Source organism: Helicoverpa armigera, chromosome 2 (genome assembly GCF_030705265.1).
Source record: "Helicoverpa armigera isolate CAAS_96S chromosome 2, ASM3070526v1, whole genome shotgun sequence".
In the NCBI taxonomy this organism is placed as follows: Eukaryota; Metazoa; Arthropoda; class Insecta; order Lepidoptera; family Noctuidae; genus Helicoverpa; species Helicoverpa armigera.
The window spans coordinates 3,880,408-3,900,395 of record NC_087121.1 but is presented as its reverse complement, the minus strand read 5'-3'; the positions used below and the strand labels follow the sequence as shown (position 1 = coordinate 3,900,395).

Below are 19,988 nucleotides of genomic sequence, written 5' to 3'. Positions count from 1 at the left end.
CGTGGGGTGTCACCGTGTCTTTGCCAACAACCTGAATGTACACTCGAAATGTTCGACAGGGATGATTCTCATCAATTTTTACGTATATTTATAATAATCATAAGAATTTGTCGTCTATACCTTTAATGTAGTCTATTGAACTGTAATGGGAAAATACGCACAGTGTGTTCACTCAACAAGTTTATAGAAAAAAATATTCCTGTTAAAACAGTTCACGTTGTATTTTAAACATTTTTGACACGTATTCTTGATGATAATCATCCCTGAATATACACAAAAAAATAAATTATGCATAGTGCAGTACTTATTAGATTCAAATGACTTATTGTTAGAATAGGAAAGGACCATTCCTTGTAAAATATCTCTTTTTGAATCTCCATTTTGGCTAATTGTCTGTCAACATTAGGGTTCAGTTATCTTGTTAGGGATAATGCAATTTCGATTTAAAATTACTCATTTATAACTATTTGAGCGTAATCACTATTTAATAGTTTCATTTGAGCAGAAAGTATTGAAATTGATTATTTTCGCTAGCCTGAGATCTGACCAATGTTACAGTCATAGAAAGAAAAGCATTTATGTGACAAAATCATTCCGAAACCATTCCATAATGTTGTGCAGTTTGAAGTACTTTAATTTATACATACTTGATAAGTTTAAGTCAGCTAGCATTTGATATTAACCGGTTGTTTTAATAAGATTATAAACTTTTCGGTTTTGCTTCTAAAATGTTATGAATGTGCCAATGTTGTCATTCACGATGTTTTTTTATAATAAATGTTATTAAACAGTACAATTATTAGAATTACAAATTCTTTTATAGTAATACTTGTGCCTTCTGACTCCGAAGGGGTTGAGATATGTTTTAAAGGTGTCTAACAAAATATGTATAATCGCTTTTGACTTACAATCAGGGTTTCCTTCTAATTCGTTTATTGAGTATTTATTGAAAAATTAATCATTCCATTATATGTATGTCTAGAATATTAGTACACACTGTGATTAATGATTTTATATTACATTCTATACTATATTTTCATATAGTTACGTATATATTTGATGATGACGTGTAATTCTAGTTGTGTAAGTTTCGTAAAGTATTTACTATGCTTTATGGAAGTACGTAGAATAATAAAATTTAAGTAAACTAAATTGAGTTTTATTTTATCACCACACCACTTATAATGAAATAGGCATTTACCTCTGTAAAACCTGTAGTATGTAAATTATTATTCTTTAGGTACTATGATATCTGCGACGACGTTATGAGTTAAACTGACCATGATATTTTTTCTGCATTATTGACCACAGTGCTTTGGCGCTTCTCTAAAATTCTCAAATATTTTATCTAACTAATTCATTGTGTAATATCAACTAGTAGGTATAGGTTTTTAACAAAGCTATATTAAACAATTTTATGCATATACCATGGACAAGATATTTTAAGATTTAACGTAACCATTGCTATCATTTCTGTTGCAGGCGTACTTTCAAAGTAAACGCCTAGAAGATATACAAAGGCAAAAATACTCCGAAGTTTATTTTGTTTTATAGAAAATAATAGAAGGCGCCTAAATGTATTTTTTTTCGGTAAATTTATGTAAATAACAAGAATATATTCCTCTACTCTATGAAGTAGATCGTTATCTAGATACGGGTCAAGTGCTTGCTTAGTAAGCCATTTTATAGGTCGAGACAAGAGACACTTTCAGCTTAGATAATGAGCGACGTAGATATACAGTGATGCCAACTTTTTCGTTATTACAAGGGATTAGGGATATATTATTTTATCCCAAGAGGGGAAGTATTACCGCAAGTTTGACTCCAACCTATGAATACCTACTACGAAAATTGGGGTACCTAGTAGTGTTATGAAAATCAAACACGATATTTCTTTTTTTTAAATATTTCTTTCAGTGTATTTTTTTTTAAATCGCATACGAGACAAATCCTTTTTGTATCTGCACGACGGACGATACGATCACATTTAACAATAATATTTTACGGACTCGAACCAAAAAGTCACGTTAAACTGTTGTTGCAGTCTTGCTTCAGAAAGGAACATAAACCGAGATACACTTTAACATTTAGATAAAATGGATTAAACAAAATATTATTTTAAGAAGTGCTTAGATAGGCACAATGGGTGTGTCAGTATGCGTGCAACGAACTATTTAAAAAAACACGCAAGCCATAAAGCCAATAAAGGTACCTACAAACACGATGGTAGGTATTTTAATATGAATTTCTCAACTGATAACTCATACTGAATGAGTAACTTCAGTGTTGTTACTATACCAACATGATAGCAGACCCCTGTTGTTGGAGTGAAATTTTGTTGTTAACCAGATAAAAATAAATAAGTACCTAATGAACTGCAGATAAGCAGGGAAGACAAACAGTAGGTACCTACTTAATTATTTTTATTTCGGCTATTGTAAGTAATCTGTGCCAATAGTCTGTGTATATTGGGTGTAATCACTATGAAGCAATAAGCGCGGCCGTTTGCAGGATTTAGAACTAAAAAGGCCTGAAAAAGGAAATCTTACCAAATCCAGTAGGTACCATATCAAAGTGGATAACTTTAGTAGGTAACTAACCTAGCCGGTAATATAACTTTTTTTAAATTACGAAAATCCATACAAGCTTAAAGAAGGCACTTAGCGACTTAACTAAGAGGCATTAAAATCGTACGTCTGCTTATCACGTGATGTCCATGTCCATTGCTCATTATTCATACCCCCAACGGCGTGTTATCATCAAGCCTTCGCTTTGTAGACAGGGCAGAATGATAACCTCTCGCAAAATATTCCAATACTTGGAGTTGTAATGATAATAGGAGGTACAAACAGTTTTATTTATTTCTTAAGGCAATAAAATTTAAGTGATGTACCTATTCTACAACGTATCTAAAAATAATACTCGGTAGGTACGTTCCACCCATCATATAAAACCTTTTCAATGAAAAGGATGAAAGGAATTCGTTCTGTACAGACACTTTACAGAGCAAATTAGGTATTTTTGTAGGTAAAACCAATTAAATAGATAGAAGGTGCTAGTTGGTGCCCCTCAGATAAGATTGCCTACCTACTTATTATATTGATTAAATCTTTCCATTACGATCAACGGTCCAAACAACATTACAGCATGTAGGTAGAGGTACCTACTTACTTAATACGATTCGCTACCTATACTTACACGTTGAGGAACCGCAAGGTAAATCTAGAAATATTAACTAAAGGAACATCACTTCGTATCTTTTTAATATTTGATTTTGGACAAAAACGGCTTACCCGATTTTCATGACACATTTCTATTCCATCGCTGTAAAGCCAACATTCATCTAAGCAGCAACATTCAATAGGTCAATCTGTTTACTAGTTATGGTGCTACAGACCTACACATAACGGGTAAACTTATAACTCCCCCTTATGTAGGAGCAAATAAATATTTTATAGATGAATTTTTTGATGAGTTTTGATAAATCAAAACTAACGTTAGATATTTTTAGACGAAATTTTCACTTTCAGTGTTACTTTCTGTTATGTCATTAACGTCAATGCCAGCCATGCTTTATATGTCAATTGTCAAGACTTTTCAAGTGTGTTTTCTATGGAAACTAGTTCATAAAGTTTTACGATACTAAAAATAGTATTTATTTCCTATTGGCTGATATGTCGAAAACTACCAAAAATTCACCTGTTGAATGACACTGTATGAAAATTGCACAAAAGATAAAGTAGAGAACAGTCCAGACTTCCGTGCAAAAACTGTTGTAAACATGTTAGACAATTGATTATTTCTTGTCTTTTCTATTGCTATCAGTTGATAATCACGGCAATAAACATGATTAATCACCGTGAAATTGGAGGCAACCAATTATGTCGTTGCACAATCGTTATCTAAGCGCCAAAACTCGTAAAAATGTTAGTGAGGTTACGGCGTAATATTTTGGTTTTACATTGGTAAAGTATAATATGTCGCAATCGGCGTCGGTGTTTTCTAATGGATGGGCGATCGACACAGCGCCTGACCTGCAGAACTCTAGAGATAACGACGTAAGTGGTCCCCTGCGGAGTTGTTTGTTTCAACGATAAGGCGTCCTCTATGACCTTATCAGGACCAGTGTTGTTCCACGGAGTCGCGTGCTTTTCCAAATTTAAATTGACACAGAAACGTTGGACCTATTTACGTACATTTAAAAACTCTGTATCTTGATGGATTTTGATCAACTGACTAATAAGGTTAAGGAAATATTCAATATCTTTGTTTACTCATTACTTGACTAATTATTGGAAAGATAACAGTAGATATGCGATTATCTTAATGAGTAGATATAGTATTTGTGCAAAACTGCATAACACCATACATATTCAATAAACAAAATAACTTTGTTAGTACACCTACAAGGATAGCCGTCTTATTCAATTCTCATTCTCAAAATAGCTATGCAGTAAAAGCACAAACACATTAACAAATTAAATGTATGAACTTTACAGTTTTGCTATAACTTTTACTTTTTAAATTATTGACATACTGCCAATTCAAATTCGGCTTGTTAATTTTATCTGTGCCCCAATAAATAAATAGCAATACCTACATAATAAGTAAATAAATTTAACAAATGAGTAGTAACTTACCAAGAATATTACATCATAGTAATTAAAACATGTTTTAAAGTCAAACAAGGTGTTTAATTATTTAGCCAACACTATCTGTTTCTGTGGTTTCACCCATGTCCTAACTGAACTTTTTCCTAAACTTAATACAATGATGCTTATGACACTTGAATAATGTAGGTCTTTGCTGGTAAAAAAAAATTGTTTAGCGGATGCAGTTTTGCGATACAGAGATTACCTCAGCAAGAATATTTTTACTAAATATAGTATGACCATCTATGCCAATAGGCAATAGGCATAGGCATAGATGGTCATCTGTCACCTACTTAGAAAAACTTTTTAAGGGATTGTTCCAGTAATCTAAAAATTAAAAGGTCAATCACATTGAGAACTCCCATCAAGTAATTTAGCACACACAATATTAGTATTAAAACTGAAATAATTACTCGTCTTAATATCTAAGAAGACCTATATTAGCTTCCAATCTGATAAGAACAATGAACGCACAGTATCGTGTCAGTGACCTTTGACCATCTCTTCATTTGTTTAGAACTTCTGATGATTTTACTATCGGACCATATTTAAACAAGCACTTAACTGTCTTAAATTTTATAGGGATGATCGCTTATGAAATATTGAATTTCATAGAAATTATGTAAAAAGGACTCTAGGTATAGATTAAGAACAGCCTTGTGTTTATATGATAACCTACTTTTTTGGGCACGATGTAAATAATGATGGGAAAAATAACTACCAATTATTTTTTACATATGAAAAATCTCTACAGTATAGGGCATGAATCCGATGCGGAGAATTTGACAAAATAAATTGTACTAATGACATAGAAAGTATATTAATATAAGTAAATTCTCTGCTATAAACCCTTGTAAAAATCATAAAAAAAAAAAGAATTAGTGCAAACCCTTAAAACTTGAAATCAGTATGTTAAAACAAAAATAAATAGGTCACCTTTGGGTAGTGCAATTTGTGTTTTAATTGCCTCATATTCGTCTTAATCAGTTATCAAATATTCCAACTATCTTTAATAATTATTGATTATGTAAATAAATTGTTAAAGATCAAATTGAATTTCCGATTTGAAAAACTTTCACTATTGGAAATCTACGCTACCCCCAGGTGTCATTGGCTTTATTTTATCCGGGTATGGTAAGAAGTTCCGAAGGGACGTGTTTGAAACCGCGAGAAACAACTAGATTTTCTTTTTATTTTAATGATTCTAATACCTCAATTAGTCACGTTGGTCCGAAGATGCCTCCCTGTGGAACACCTGGGATAACTTGTATCAATATTAACACTTTCACCCACTTTATTTCTTGTTGCTTTGTCTCTACTAAATTAAATGCTTTCCAGCTTGACTGATTAGCCTAGATTACACAAAGGTAATGAATTAAAATTGAAATCGTAACTGATTCATAATGAACTAACGCACATTATTATTAATGTATGTCTAAACGGGATGTCCTATAAAAATAGTATGATTTACCGTCGGGTCTACAACTGCGTAAGGTCATGACCAAAGTAGCCAAATTTTAATGTATTTTCCTACTTAATATTCTTAAATATTATCATTGAAGTTGTGGACGGAAAAGTTTAAAATATTTTACATTTCATTAATAATTGATTCCTTCGATTCGTTGACCCTAGCATGTGTTGCCTCATTCATTACCTTTTGCTTTACTTCAGTGTAAACTTTATGTGCTCATGATAAGCTAGAATGAAAAACTATAAACATCTTAGTCAATATTTACCTATCGTAGTCAAATAGTAAAAGTAAAAATCTAGTCCAAAAACTGATTAAAATTCTCATTTATTTTAATCGTTTGAAAGTGATGTCACAAACCTATTGAAATCAAGTGTCGTCATTTGAATTTAACATAAGTCAACGCGTAGATATTACTTTTCTTCCACGTCAAATCTACGTATTGGAAAAAAAGCTCCTCATACTTTGTATTGATCTTCTGAATTTTCCACTCGTATGATCTATTGATTTATCGATTGATAACGAAGACCCCACATCAGTAACTAATAAGGCTATCGCAAATAAATTAAATCTAAGAATACCAGCCCATGTTACGCACGCACTTGTTTTTCATATAAGTACGCACGATCTCATATAAAATTATTTGCGTATATTTATAATTATCTATTATCGTAATGTCACTTTGATAATAATATTGCACGCCTTCTTTTGGTATACGTATGGATCTATGTAGGAACGTACCTATATATAGAACCGTTGCTCGTGTTTTAAAAGTTATTTATTTAAGTGCTCACTTGATGTAACATTGCTGTGATTTTTGTGATGGTTAACAATCTTAGCGTTGCGTTCGGCGATTTCCTCTCCGTGAGTGTTTCTTATACTAATATTTATTTTTTAAATTAGTTTTAATTTTTAAAATCTAGACACACGGCAGTGTGTCCGCCAAGTTCGAGCAAAAAAAGCGACACACCGGCCGTGGGTTATATTACACGAACCATTTCGAGCCAAATTCGACCCCCCTGTAACTCAAAATCTATTTTATTTACGCATATCAAATTTCTAGTATCTGTTGAGACCCCCTCACTTATCTAAAATACAAAATTTCATTAATATACCTATTGTAGGTCTTGAGATATTGACGTCAGAAAATCGCTATTTTTACTATACACTCACTGACTGACTGACTGACTGACTGACTGACTGACTGACTGACTCACTCATCAAAAACCTAGACCACTTCCAATGGTCGTATTGACTTGAAATTTGGCATGGAGGTAGGTCTTTATGTCAAGGTAAAGGGATAAATCTGAAAATGGCCAAGTGTGAGTCGGTTTCAAAATAATGAAGGTGTTTTATACCCGGTGTAAATTTATACCCCTAAGGAACTAATGGTCGTATTGACTTGAAATTTGGCATGGAGGTAGGTCTGTATGTCAAGGTAAAGGGAAAAATCTGAAAATGGCCAAGTGTGAGTCGGTTTCAAAATAATGAAGGTGTTTTATACCCGGTGTAAATTTATACCCCTAAGGAACTAAAACGAACTAAATTTATTTATATTTATATAATATATCTTCGAATGGTACAAAGGTTTGTATTTAGTCAAAGTAAAGTAAAAATCTGAAAACGGCCAAGTGTGAATCACTTTCGAAAATAACGAATGTGTAACTTTGATCCACGAACATAATATATGATAACATGTCATGTCAGTCAATTGGTAAATCTAGTCCATTTAGTTAATCTAGTTCATTTCTTTGTAAGAAACATAGTGCATATTATAAAATCTAAAAAATAGTATAAATGAGACATTTCTTTAACTAACTTCATCATAAGAAAAAAATAAAATAAACAACCTTACAAAAATAAATGAAATCCCACCCAAAACAAAATGTGAAAGACTGCCAAGTTCGATAATATGGGAATGCTTCGCCTATAAAAGAAGTGAGATCTGAATAAGTACCAAGTTCCATACACATACCTCAGTTAAAAATAGTTACTTTTTAATGATGATTACTTGGCAAGTTTTAATAGAAAATTAAATACTTGATTCATTGCGTTTAGTAGGTTTATAACAAGGTGTATGAAAACTTGCCAAGTAACATCATTAAAAAGTAACTATTTTTAACTGAGGTATGTGTATGGAACTTGGTACTTATTCAGATCTCACTTCTTTTATAGGCGAAGCATTCCCATATTATCGAACTTGGCAGTCTTTCACATTTTTGTTTTGGGTGGGATTAGTCTTAACTATCCATTATAATCGTGAGTTATATGGTTCAATCGGACTTTTAAAATAGTTATTTGCTTCTATTAGTAGATTATCCGTCATGACTTCGTTGGCTTTCCCATAAAATTCCTTTAAGTCGATTTTCTGCTGAGTTAACTGCATTGCAGGTTACATTATCCTTCCTTGGTAGTGGCGACCCTACATTATCAGAGCTACTCATTACCCCCTAGTCAGTAGGCACGGATACTTATTATCATGTGGGGTGCGCGAGTGCGACCTTCCACCTCGCTCACCCGCGATGCCTCGTCCCTCGTCTGCTTCTGATAACAACACAATATAAATGATCGCCTATAGTCGGCCCGCACTATACTCGCTCAGTGTTCGTTCACCTACGTACTTGTGTGCGCGATCTACGTATCTATCGCTCGCCTACATTTACTTCAGCCCGCGCAGTTTTATTTACGTTCAGTTCTCGCAGTCCTCATGGCTAAATTCATCTACTGTGATTTTCTTTCTCCCAATTAAGTTTATCCAGTGTTTTTGAAAGTGGACTCACAAGTGTTACAAACTTTCTGTGAACGCACTCATTGCGTTACTAACGTGTCTTTTAAAATTTACACTGGCACCAGCATACATGCATTTTTCAAGCGAGGTGTTGCAAAAAATGACCATTGTTCTCATGTACCGCATCAACCCTATCTACTATTCAGACTACTCGGATACGATCTAAATTATTACCTGAAGCTCTATCTTCTAAAAAGCTCTCTCTGTCATTGGCTATTTCACTTTGAATACTACAAGTTCGGAGTATATTCCAAAGACATCACCTGACAAAGGAATTTTCTCGTCAACCGAAAAGGAATTGACGATAAACCAAAATGGATATTGTGGCAAATGTAAGTTTGAACACTCTATGATAGTCAGATTTCATCACGAAGTTAACTCGTTGACAACTCGTGTGAGGGTCAAAGTGTATCGCTTGGTTCTGATTGAACGAACCTATAATGCTAACGTAGATAATGTTTGTTTACAGTACCACCCAGTGTTCAAGGCATTTCTCGCCGGTTCTTTCTCCGGGACCTTCAGCACTATATTGTTCCAGCCGCTTGATTTGGTGAAGACTCGTCTACAGAACCCTACTCAACATGTTGTTGCGGCGACTGTCAAGTAAGTCACACAACAAACCTTTCTAATTTAATTTAGATCGGATTTGGGACTTACGACAGATTAGCATTTTGGGTGACAACATGAAGTTGTCACATAGCGACTAGCGATAATCACTAGAAAAGCATAGAAAAATAATAATTAGCCACCAGATAACAGCAACAAACAGACTTTATATCTTGTTGCTACGAAACAAAAGTTAGATAGGACAGGCCGCGTCTGACGACTGATTAGTAGATTCAATAATAATTGGTCCAAGTTACGTAGAATGTACGAGATAACTGTCTTATAATTATTATTAATTCTGAACATATCCTTAACATTGACATTGATAGCGTCTGATATAATCGTCTGTAGACGACATTATACGCTTCCCGAATCTGCTAATGACCCATTATCATTTTCCGCGTTTTAAATTCCCAGAAAATTTACAAATGTTTGTATTCTTTATTATTATTTATCTGCAAAGTGATTATGACCAATGAAATAAAATAAAAACGTCTGATTTTAATTAGTTCAATGTTTGATTATCTTATTTTACTCACAAATTGCTATCTCTAAGGCCGAGTTGCGACCCAAGCGCGTGCAAACGGTCGTCGGCGTTTGAATGCACGCGACTGCAGAGTTTAGTCATGACTTAGTTGATAAACAAACGATTTTGTTTACTCTTTATTTTCAATCACCCAAGAAAGAGTATCAATGATAGTAAAAACTGCGCACAAGTCTGACTTTATGTAATAATGAAGGTCTTAGTTACTACATAATACCTATGACAAAACATTGTTCCTAAATATTATGTTGAGCTACAAATGTCGCCCTGTGGCATCCCTATTAGATTCTAACTTTAAGAAGTATGCTTGATAGTTAATAAGAATCTCTTGGATCTACTAACCTTATTAACCTTTACAGCAGCCGAATCCAACCCGGGATGATGACGATTTTCACGAACATCATTCGGCAAGAACAAATAGTGGGGCTATGGCGTGGGATGGTTCCCTCCATAGCTCGCTGCGTGCCTGGAGTGGGAATCTATTTCTCCTCCCTGCATTGGCTCAAGGCCAAGATGGGGAAGTCTAAAGGCGACCTCGGTGCCTTGGAAGCTGTCACGTTAGGAGTCGTTGCAAGGACCATGAGTGGAGTTGCTCTGATACCTATTACTGTGATCAAAACTAGGTGAGTTGATAACTTATGTAGTTCAGGTTACGGGGTAGATCAAAATTTACAAAGGTCGAAGAAATGGCTTTAAATAAGTTCCCCGACATACAATTTTTTGACACTTGCACAATATTTAATTTACTATCACAATCAGCAGTAATTTGATTCAATTCAAGGAACAATAGTAGAAGGCCAGTACCGTCCTAAAATTGTATTATCGTACAAAATACAATATTCGTTGAACTCTCAAAAACAGGCTTATCTTTTAAGCTTTTGAATGCAATGTCATTGGTTTTGATATAACTGATTGTGAATTAAATTACAAATATGTACCTACTATCAAAAATGCCGTTCGTAAAATGTTCTAATTACCTCTTTATCTTGTTTTATTCCATGACGCTTGCCTATTTACCGATTACTGTCGGTAGGTTGGTCTGTGTCGTCACGCCTTTCGTTATTGAGCAGTTTCCTATCAATGAAAGGCATCTTTATAATTATAAGTACATTGTCCCCATGTCTGTTCATGTTGAACCTCGTGATTGTATAGGTCATAAGCGTTCGTCAGGTCACCTGTAAGACAATGCTTATGGTAATGAAAGGTTACGGCGTAGTCGGGGGTACTACGTTTTAGTCCACTTGCTTTTAATGCTAATTTATTTGTCTAAGTCTAATCAAATGAAGTGCTTATGTTTACCGACAAATCACGCCTTCTTTTGATGCTCCTTGTATTGTTCATACAAAATCATTGCAATTATTGAACTTTAAATAATGTTTGAATTGTTTTCTTCCTCAGATACGAATCTGGAGTGTACAAATACAACAGTCTGGGTGGTGCTCTGAAGGCTATTTACAAAGCTGAAGGGTTCCGTGGCCTGTCTTGCGGCTTAGGACCAACTTTAGCCAGAGATGCGCCATTTTCGGGCCTGTACCTCATGTTCTACTCTCAAACGAAGCAAAGCGTACCTAAAGGTAAGATACTTGGTCCTTTGCATATTATGAGGAGCAATTTCATCAACTGTTGATTGATCAATATCTTTGAATATGCAAATTGTAATTCGATCTTCAAATCACATTAGAATTGGTGGAATTGGCCCTCAGTAACTTAATGAATTATTTTATAAATGAAACTTTAAATAAATAAATTAGAATATTAGGTTAATCTAAAATTCAAATACGCATATGTAGACGTTGATAAAGAAAGGTCGCGCACGTTCCTTTATTTAGGGTAGATAGATAATTTCTAATAATAATGTAGACACATAATATTATCTTATTTCGATTTGTTTACTTCAATATTTGAACTTAAACATAAACTTCGGACTGCATTATAAGCATTAGATATGAATGGCCAATAAATAAATATTAGTTTGTTGCATGTTTGATTATGTCATACAAATAATAATCTGGTTCAATACTGTTTAGGTCCTTTACCTTATAATTTAAGACAGTTTTTTTTTGTTGTGAAATACATAAACACACCTTATTTTTTAAAACGCATCTAAATCTGATCTCACGATAGCAAGATAACAAATTATCATGTTTACAATTTTGAAATATTATGTACGTCATCAAATGTGTTTTTTGTTTTTTTTTGTTTGTCCCCAAAAAAATCGCGTGATTCTAATCTTTTTGATAATCACCTCGACGCATTTGTCGTATGCCGTATCCTGTCTACTAATTATCAATTTACAAATGAGTTATTGTAAGTTGTTTTTCGAGTTAAAAAAAATGATTTTCCTAATAAGTTAAACCTAATCGATAAATATTATCTGTGGAATTTATGAGGAATGGGCTCAGTACAAATAATTTTATTATAAAAAAAGCAAAAAGACGTAGGCGCAGTGTTTTATAAACATAACGTTGACGCATACATGATTTGTGACGTAGATTCACGAAGCTTAGTTCGAATAGCAGATAAGGCATTTATAAACATTAGACTCACGTTATAGATATAGGAAGCACATCTAAACTATTATAGGGAAATGTGACAATAGCGGATCAGTAATTTTCTTGTACAGCTTTCATTTCTCAATATGCTGTAGAATTCAATTTATTTTATTGACTAAAGATGACGTACTTTTAAAAGTTATAATGTTTGTTCTTTGCTTTTTGATTATCTGACTACTCATTCTTATTCATCAATTTTCAAATCAGTTCAAAATTACACAGTCTGGATAAAAAACCTAATTTATACCTTATCTTCAGACAGACTGATTAAGCTAATGAGGTAATTTTTATTTTTAATTTCTTTAGGTATTATAAAATAGTGTCCCAAAATTAACGAAAGGCTTTTATGTAGGTAGAAAGTAGGCAGGCTTAATATTTAATAAAATATTATTATTTTTATTACGTTCTGCTAAATCAAGATGGCTTTAATACTTTCACTTATCGGACAGAGTTTTCTTAACATTTTATTTCAACTCAAAAATCATCATCCTCTGAGCCTTTTCCCAACTATGTTGGGGTTGGAACTCAAAAATAATCTAACCAATATATTCCTAATTTCAGAATGGATGCAATCACCAACAGCTGCAAGCGCCGTCCACTTCAGTTGCGGCATACTAGCCGGGATCGCGGCGTCACTCGCGACCAACCCGGCTGACGTACTGAAGACCAATATGCAGCTGTATCCAGACAAGTTTCCAAACGCTTTCAGTGCCGCTGTTTATGTACATCAGGTAAGAATACATTTCTAATACGTCATCCTCCGAGCCTATTTTCCCAATCATGTTGGGGTCGGCTTCCAGTCTGACCGGATTCAGCGGAGTACCAGTGCTTTACAAGAAGCGACTACCTATCTGACCTCCTCAACCCAGTTACCCGGTCGGCCCGATGCCCCTTGGTTAGACTGGTGTCAGACTTACTGGCCTCTGACTTACCCGTAACGACATTTCTAATACGTATAGACTTTAATTTAAATATAGAACTTTTAACTCTCAAGTAAAGAAAATTGCAAAACTCTTTAGTGAATCGGTTTGAGAAGGTTAGGTTGGTACTAGCCGTTGGTCCGCAGAGATAGTACTAGGTACTAGGTATAATATTACACAGTATATTTTTGTAATGGGTACTTAATATGACTCTTTCACTATTCATTCTGGTTATCCCAGTCTTGATAGTGTTGTTTTCCTTTTTATAGTCTGAAATCCCTATATTGTTTCAAGAATTTCAACTGTACTTACAAGTATTGATAAAAAGTGCGTGCTTATTAGATAATTACCTAAATATTAATATCGACATTTCTGAACGCGTACCAAATGTCAAAGGTCTATGGTATAGATAATATAATCGGGACGATTGTGAACTGTATGCTTAATTGGTAGGTATTGTGTTGATTACATAATTACATTTTCCAAGAAAATCAGTAGTAAATAGCTTAGGTAATTCCCAGTTTTTTAATTAATTGTAGTATACGTCGGAACATCAATGGTGTTAACCTTACTAAAAAATAGTGTACCTAATAATATTTTTTTTGCAATGTTAACACTTGAGATGTACTGAGATAATTAGCACTTATTATTATTTAAGTTAAATAAGTTATTCTGAGTCACAATTAAAACAACGCAATTCATTAATTAAGATAAGCCCCAGACGGGGGGTCGTTTATTTATTATTTTAATTAGTTATATCTATCATTCAGAATCGGCGTGTTGCTATAGTTCACATTATGTCAAGTTTATAAGAGAATATTTCGCTAATTGCTTCAATTATTTTGGGGTTACGGGATTATCTATTTGTTGAATTTTGGCACCATTATGATACAACCTGCTTCGTAGGTTATCGGTTATAGGTAGGCACGGCCGCCATATTGGTCAAATACATGAGTAGACACTTACATACAAATAGGTACATAGTTATAGTATTTGTCTTTTTGACTAGATGAGAGTAATGTTCTATTTCTGAACTGTAAACACAATCATTTATTTTGATAGTCTGGTATTCCTTTCATAAACTTATCAACTTGATGAAACCTAGCTATAATAATATTTATTTAGATATACACTTTAAACGCAATTAGCTGAATATTAATTTCTAATTTAAGTTGAATTGATATTGTACCTACCAAGTAAATAGGTAGCAATCAAATGCAATAGGGAGTTACATAGTCACATTTAGGAATGATTGACAAAGAATATACCTACTTTATACATAGTGATAAAGAGTTGTCATATCTTTCTTTCTTCAATGAAGGGCAAATAATGCCCCCTAACGGCAGTGTTAATGATAAGTTTAATTAGTAAAGCAGTTTAAGTAGATTTAAAGAAAAGTGAACCTTACAGCGTTGGCATTAAGGCCTTTTTCTCGTTTGCTGCTGACAACCATAGACAAGACCAACCATAGTAAAGACTACTAACTATTTCAATCAGTTATTCTTTTAAAACTATTCATGTATTAATAGGCTAATAACTTCTTTTAATAAATGATCCATGTAATAACAGATTTTCTCCTTTGTTACAGACATACGGTGTTAGAGGATATTTCAAGGGTGCAGTACCAAGGATGTTGCGTCGCACTCTAATGGCCGCCATGGCCTGGACTGTCTTCGAAGAAGTTACCAGATCAATCGGCTTGAAATGAGATTCTTTCTAGTTTAATTCTACCAACTTGTGATTTTTCTAATGATGTTATTGGTTTGATGTTCCTAGTTTTTGCATCATTATGTATTCGAATATAATTCTATGCTTTAATTTAGTTTAGTTATTCTTCTTAGGGTTAATACAATTTGTGATATGTGACCTGTATTCGGTTTTATTGTTATTCGATTTACATGCCGTTTGTATTTTGTTTCTTTTTCTATGTTATTCAATCTATAACCTTCGCCTATAGGCCAGTTGTATTGTATAGAGGGAATATTTAGATAGACTTATTATTGATATTGACAATGTGCATGGTTGTGTCATCGAATTACTATTATCCTTCTCTAACACATAGAGCGAGAAAGAGACAGTGAATGAGAACTGTCAAATTGTTGACGAAATGATATTTACGTCTCTTTCTAATTATCTGTGGGCGAGAGAGAAAATAATATTTTAATTTGGTGCACAATACTAACAGTCTTTATTTTTATAGTGTTACACTTTTACGTTTACAATGTAGACCACATAGCCTTGTTTTAATAAAGAAAATATATTTTATTTAAATAATTTGTTTTTCATTGACTTGTCAATTTCCTTGGATTAGTATTTATTAATAACTTGTTCAAACATCTATCTAAATACTTATTTCTTGTTTTTAGTCAGAGCAGTAGTAATCAAGAAGAGCTTATCAAGCGTATTTATCCTTCTTAGTCTAAATATGCTAAGAAGAAAAAATAGATAAATGTATTTGCTCTAAGAGTGCATCCATATCTGACGAATGCGCATTTCGCGAGCTGCTCGCGAACCACGCAGTGACTGCACGCTCGCAGGTCTCAAACGGCGAGCTGCGCATTCGCGTCTATTCGCCAGGTAGTGACGCACCCTTAGAAATACATACGGCAATCAAAATAAAACACAAAATAACGAAACTATATTATATTTTACATATTTACAGTCACGATTTTAATTACAATTTACTAATTCACTATCATATAAACTCCAGGCCCTCATATTTGAGGTTTTCGACCAATGTGTCATGTAGTAACACGATACCGTCCGTTGTAAATGCAGTTATGTACGTAGCAGTCTTGCCTTCAAACTCCGTAGTCTTCAAAGCAACTATAGCTTCATCATTTGTTCCTGGTATAAACTTGAACGATGAGAAACCGTGCTTTGGTTGGTGTTTTGTAATCTGAAAATGATAATAAGCACTTATTAACGCAGCCTTCTATATAATCTTGAAGTTATATTTCTATCGAGACAACACTGGTTGGCATTGAATTCAATAGTAGGACAGATATTATTCATATGCATACAGCTGAGTAAATACTATTTCTGTGTTATGTTTCATACTTATGTATCATCTGTCTACAATAGTATTATGTCATCTATGAGCTTGAAAGACATGGTTTGACTTTGCCAAAGTTTTACTTTTCAACACACAATTTTATGGATACTGTGAGTTGAAAGTTCGAATTGAAAAAAGAACAGAATGTTCTTACGTGGTTTAAACATTACCAGTAGATGGGAAAAAAACCTGGTTCAGACATATTTAAAAACATTTCTGTATTTTCTTATGAAACTCACCTCAAGAGCATGAATATGTTTGAAATTTTCATCAGCTGTTATCAAGTAATTGCATCCCATTACTTCATCCTTAGTTTCATTGTAAGGCTCATGACTGCATCTTCTGGGTAGAAAGTGCCACAACTGCTTGTGAGGTGACCATACTCCTGACTCATGGATCATGTATCCCGGCCACTGGATACCGATGGAACCGCGGACACCCTTGTACTGGGTCACCCAGTTTAATGGCTGCACCTGTAGAAGAAATGTTGCATTATGAGTTAGGCCCGCCGCTGATTGTAACTTTTTGTCACTGTCACCTGCTGTCACCCACGATGCGCTCACTGAATCTGTTCTTGGGTGACAAATCGCGTTCATTTTTGTATGCCGGCTGAGAGACAAAAAGTCACCAGTGAGTGGACTCCCATTGTAATGTACAGGGCGAGTGACAGTCACGTCACTCCGGCATTGCCTGCTGCTGCAACTATTTGTCACCGTATTGTCACGTCACCATAATGAGCGCACTCAGTATAGTTTTCATTGCAAAAAGTCACGGTGACAAAAAGTTGCAATCAGCGGCTAGCCTTAACTGTTTTATGAACTATATATTTGTTTCTCTGGAAAGTAATTTTGTAATGTGTCTCTGACTGCCATGACTTACCAAGGAGTTTGATTTATATTTGTGTATTTCAAATCAATGCAGAATTATGTTACTTTTTGTGTAATCCTATTCAACAGAATATGTTATTTATGAAACTGAATCTACTGAATTTCCAAATAAAGTCATTTGTGTACACATAGGTAGATAATGCATTTTTTTTTAACAAACACCTGCCCTTAGTTGGATTTTATTCCATGAAATTAAATGTTAATTTAATCATCCAGTTACAAGCTAAACAGTCTACCTCAAAACATTAAATAAGATAAACATAGATAACCTTTTTGAATCGCCAGTAACTTGTTTGATAAGATAGTAACATGTTCGCAACCATACTGCCTGTATTGCACACTCAAAGCAAATATCATTACTTTTCCTGTTTACATAACTATTTAGTTCTATGTATTTATTTCCTTATTAATAGATCATTTTTTTATCATCAAGAAAAAAAATACAGTTATGGACTTCCCTATAAAAAAAAATTCCCTGCCTACACTATCATATTTATTATAAGCAAGGGTTTTGTTAGTATTTACATTTATGTAACCATTAATAATGGGAGCAATATCCCTAGGACATGGAAAAAACAATGAGCAGAAGCTAGTTTACTATAACTATTCAATTGATTTACATTCTTCTTTTAAAATCTTACCTCTCCATGGATATTGATTAGTTTGATCCACATAGGATCATAAGTCTGGAATTCTCCACTGGCCGTTGTCCATTCTTTGCCCATAGATCCCACATACAGAATGTCATCTTTAACTGTTGCCCATTCTGACTTAAAACCTTTCTCTGTATGGCCATTCCCATCGGTTAATATCACCCATGGCACTATTTTATTGTTTGATATTTCAAACACCTGCAAAATAAAAAAGTCATGTTAGGAGACATAATTACAACAAACATTATTACTGTGATACAAATTAAGTGTTTAAGCATAGTTTTAGCAGTTGACTGCAGACTCTAACCTGTAGAAACCTCTTACTTTTAACTAGTAAAAGCCTGAAAGTGTGTAGCCAGCCTAAGAAAGGGGTTGTGTTTTTCTGGTAACTGAGTTGTGGAGGTCAGACAGTTTCTGCATAGTTAGATTGGGAGCCATCCTAACTAGGGAAAAGGTGATAAGACAGCCAATTTTGTGATGATGGAATATATTGATCAAAATAATTACCATTCCCGAGCGGTCATCAAAAGTGAGCAATCTCCCATCATATACTATCAACTCTGACAGTTCCATTCCTCTCCCTTTATGGGAGTAAGTTGAAGTCAACATCGTGGGCTCCCGGATATCCCATGATATTTGCACAGACTTCTTCACACGGTTGTAGTGCAGTAACCCTTTCTTTAAGTAACTTATATACGTGTGCTTGTTAGTATTGCTTTTAGAATTAGTATCTAAGTCCGCTACTATCCCAATTCTGAACGTCGTGACATCTCCACTGACCAAGGGCGCAGTGAGCGGATAGGTCGCGTTATACGACCTTGCGGAACTGGCCCATCTCTGCACATTCACTGGCTGGGTACTAGTCCACCAATTATAATAAAATAACACTATAAGGAATGCACCTATTAACACAATCAACAACACAAACTGTGGCTGTATCCTCACTGCGTTCCCGACTCTGTACGTGGCTGGTGTGCGCAGGGCCTTGCGCCAATCACGAAGAGTGCCTTTCATTTTACGATCTTCTAACTCGTAAGACTCGTACATAATAAATATGCTTATAACATATTAATTTCACTTAAATTGACTCCCAATATCATGTGACTAGTCGAAACATTTAGTAAAAACTTTAGAATTAAGTGTTAAATAATATCACTGGCCGATTTCACTAATTGTTGTGTGGAAAACCTTGGTAAATATAATGGCTTGATAGTTTTAGCTAAGCTTAATGATATCCTCAACGTGTTACGATGTGGATTATGGTTCATTTTGGGATAATTTCCTTTACATTTTAGTGCTGATTTGGTGATTAAAAATGTACTAATGACACATATGGATATGACACTGACAGACAAGTGACATAACATTGCTTGTTGTTTGTCATGTTGTCAATTTGGCGGAGCTAGAATTTGCCAATAAAAAAAATCTGTTTATTGAGCAAAACTATTAACAGGGAATCAAAAATTATTTAATGAATTATTTAATTTTATCAAAATATACAAATTACTCTTTATTACATGGGGAATAAAGACGCTGGATGCAGGTCGATTCCAACAGGTATCTGTGGAGATCAAAGGGGGAGGCCTATGTTCAGAAATGGACGTCCTATGGCTGAGATGATGATGATGACGTTGGGAATTGATTTTATTGGAAAAAAATGTTGATGCAGTCTCACTGAGATCGGCAAAATAGGTACCTACATTAGCAATTGATCGACTAGTATAATTTTATTGAAACTGAATTATTTAGAAAAATTACAACGGTTTTTGTTAGATCCTACAGACAATGGCTTCATAGCCAAGCTCTTCACCTAAAGAGGCTCTCTTTAGCTCTCCTGATATAGAGAGCAGGGTACCGCTTTCC

The 19,988-nt window shown here is 34.2% G+C and overlaps 2 protein-coding genes across 4 annotated transcripts; one reads left to right on the top strand and one right to left on the bottom strand.

The window, feature by feature from the left end:
• Positions 1-3,720: 3,720 nt before the first annotated feature.
• Positions 3,721-15,803, top strand: LOC110376365 (mitochondrial glycine transporter A). Of its 3 annotated transcripts, none has more exons than XM_021334824.3 (6): positions 3,721-4,058; positions 9,378-9,511; positions 10,418-10,681; positions 11,457-11,632; positions 13,172-13,341; positions 15,119-15,803. In XM_021334824.3, the coding sequence occupies exons 1-6, from the start codon at positions 3,978-3,980 to the stop codon at positions 15,236-15,238; spliced, it is 945 nt and encodes a 314-aa protein (XP_021190499.3). In that variant the 5' UTR covers positions 3,721-3,977; the 3' UTR covers positions 15,239-15,803. The 3 variants fall into 3 exon arrangements, with proteins under 3 accessions (XP_021190499.3, XP_021190508.3, XP_021190516.3); XM_021334833.3 differs by lacking the exon at positions 3,721-4,058 and adding an exon at positions 6,828-6,984; XM_021334841.3 differs by lacking the exon at positions 3,721-4,058 and adding an exon at positions 8,596-9,240.
• Positions 15,804-16,158: 355 nt separating this feature from the next.
• Positions 16,159-19,482, bottom strand: LOC110376954 (apyrase). Its single transcript, XM_021335618.3, has 4 exons — positions 18,633-19,482; positions 18,114-18,323; positions 16,825-17,058; positions 16,159-16,429 (listed from the first exon to the last, which is right to left on the bottom strand). Exons 1-4 carry the CDS (start codon positions 19,170-19,172, stop codon positions 16,226-16,228), a joined length of 1,188 nt encoding a protein of 395 aa, XP_021191293.3. The 5' UTR covers positions 19,173-19,482; the 3' UTR covers positions 16,159-16,225.
• Positions 19,483-19,988: the final 506 nt, after the last annotated feature.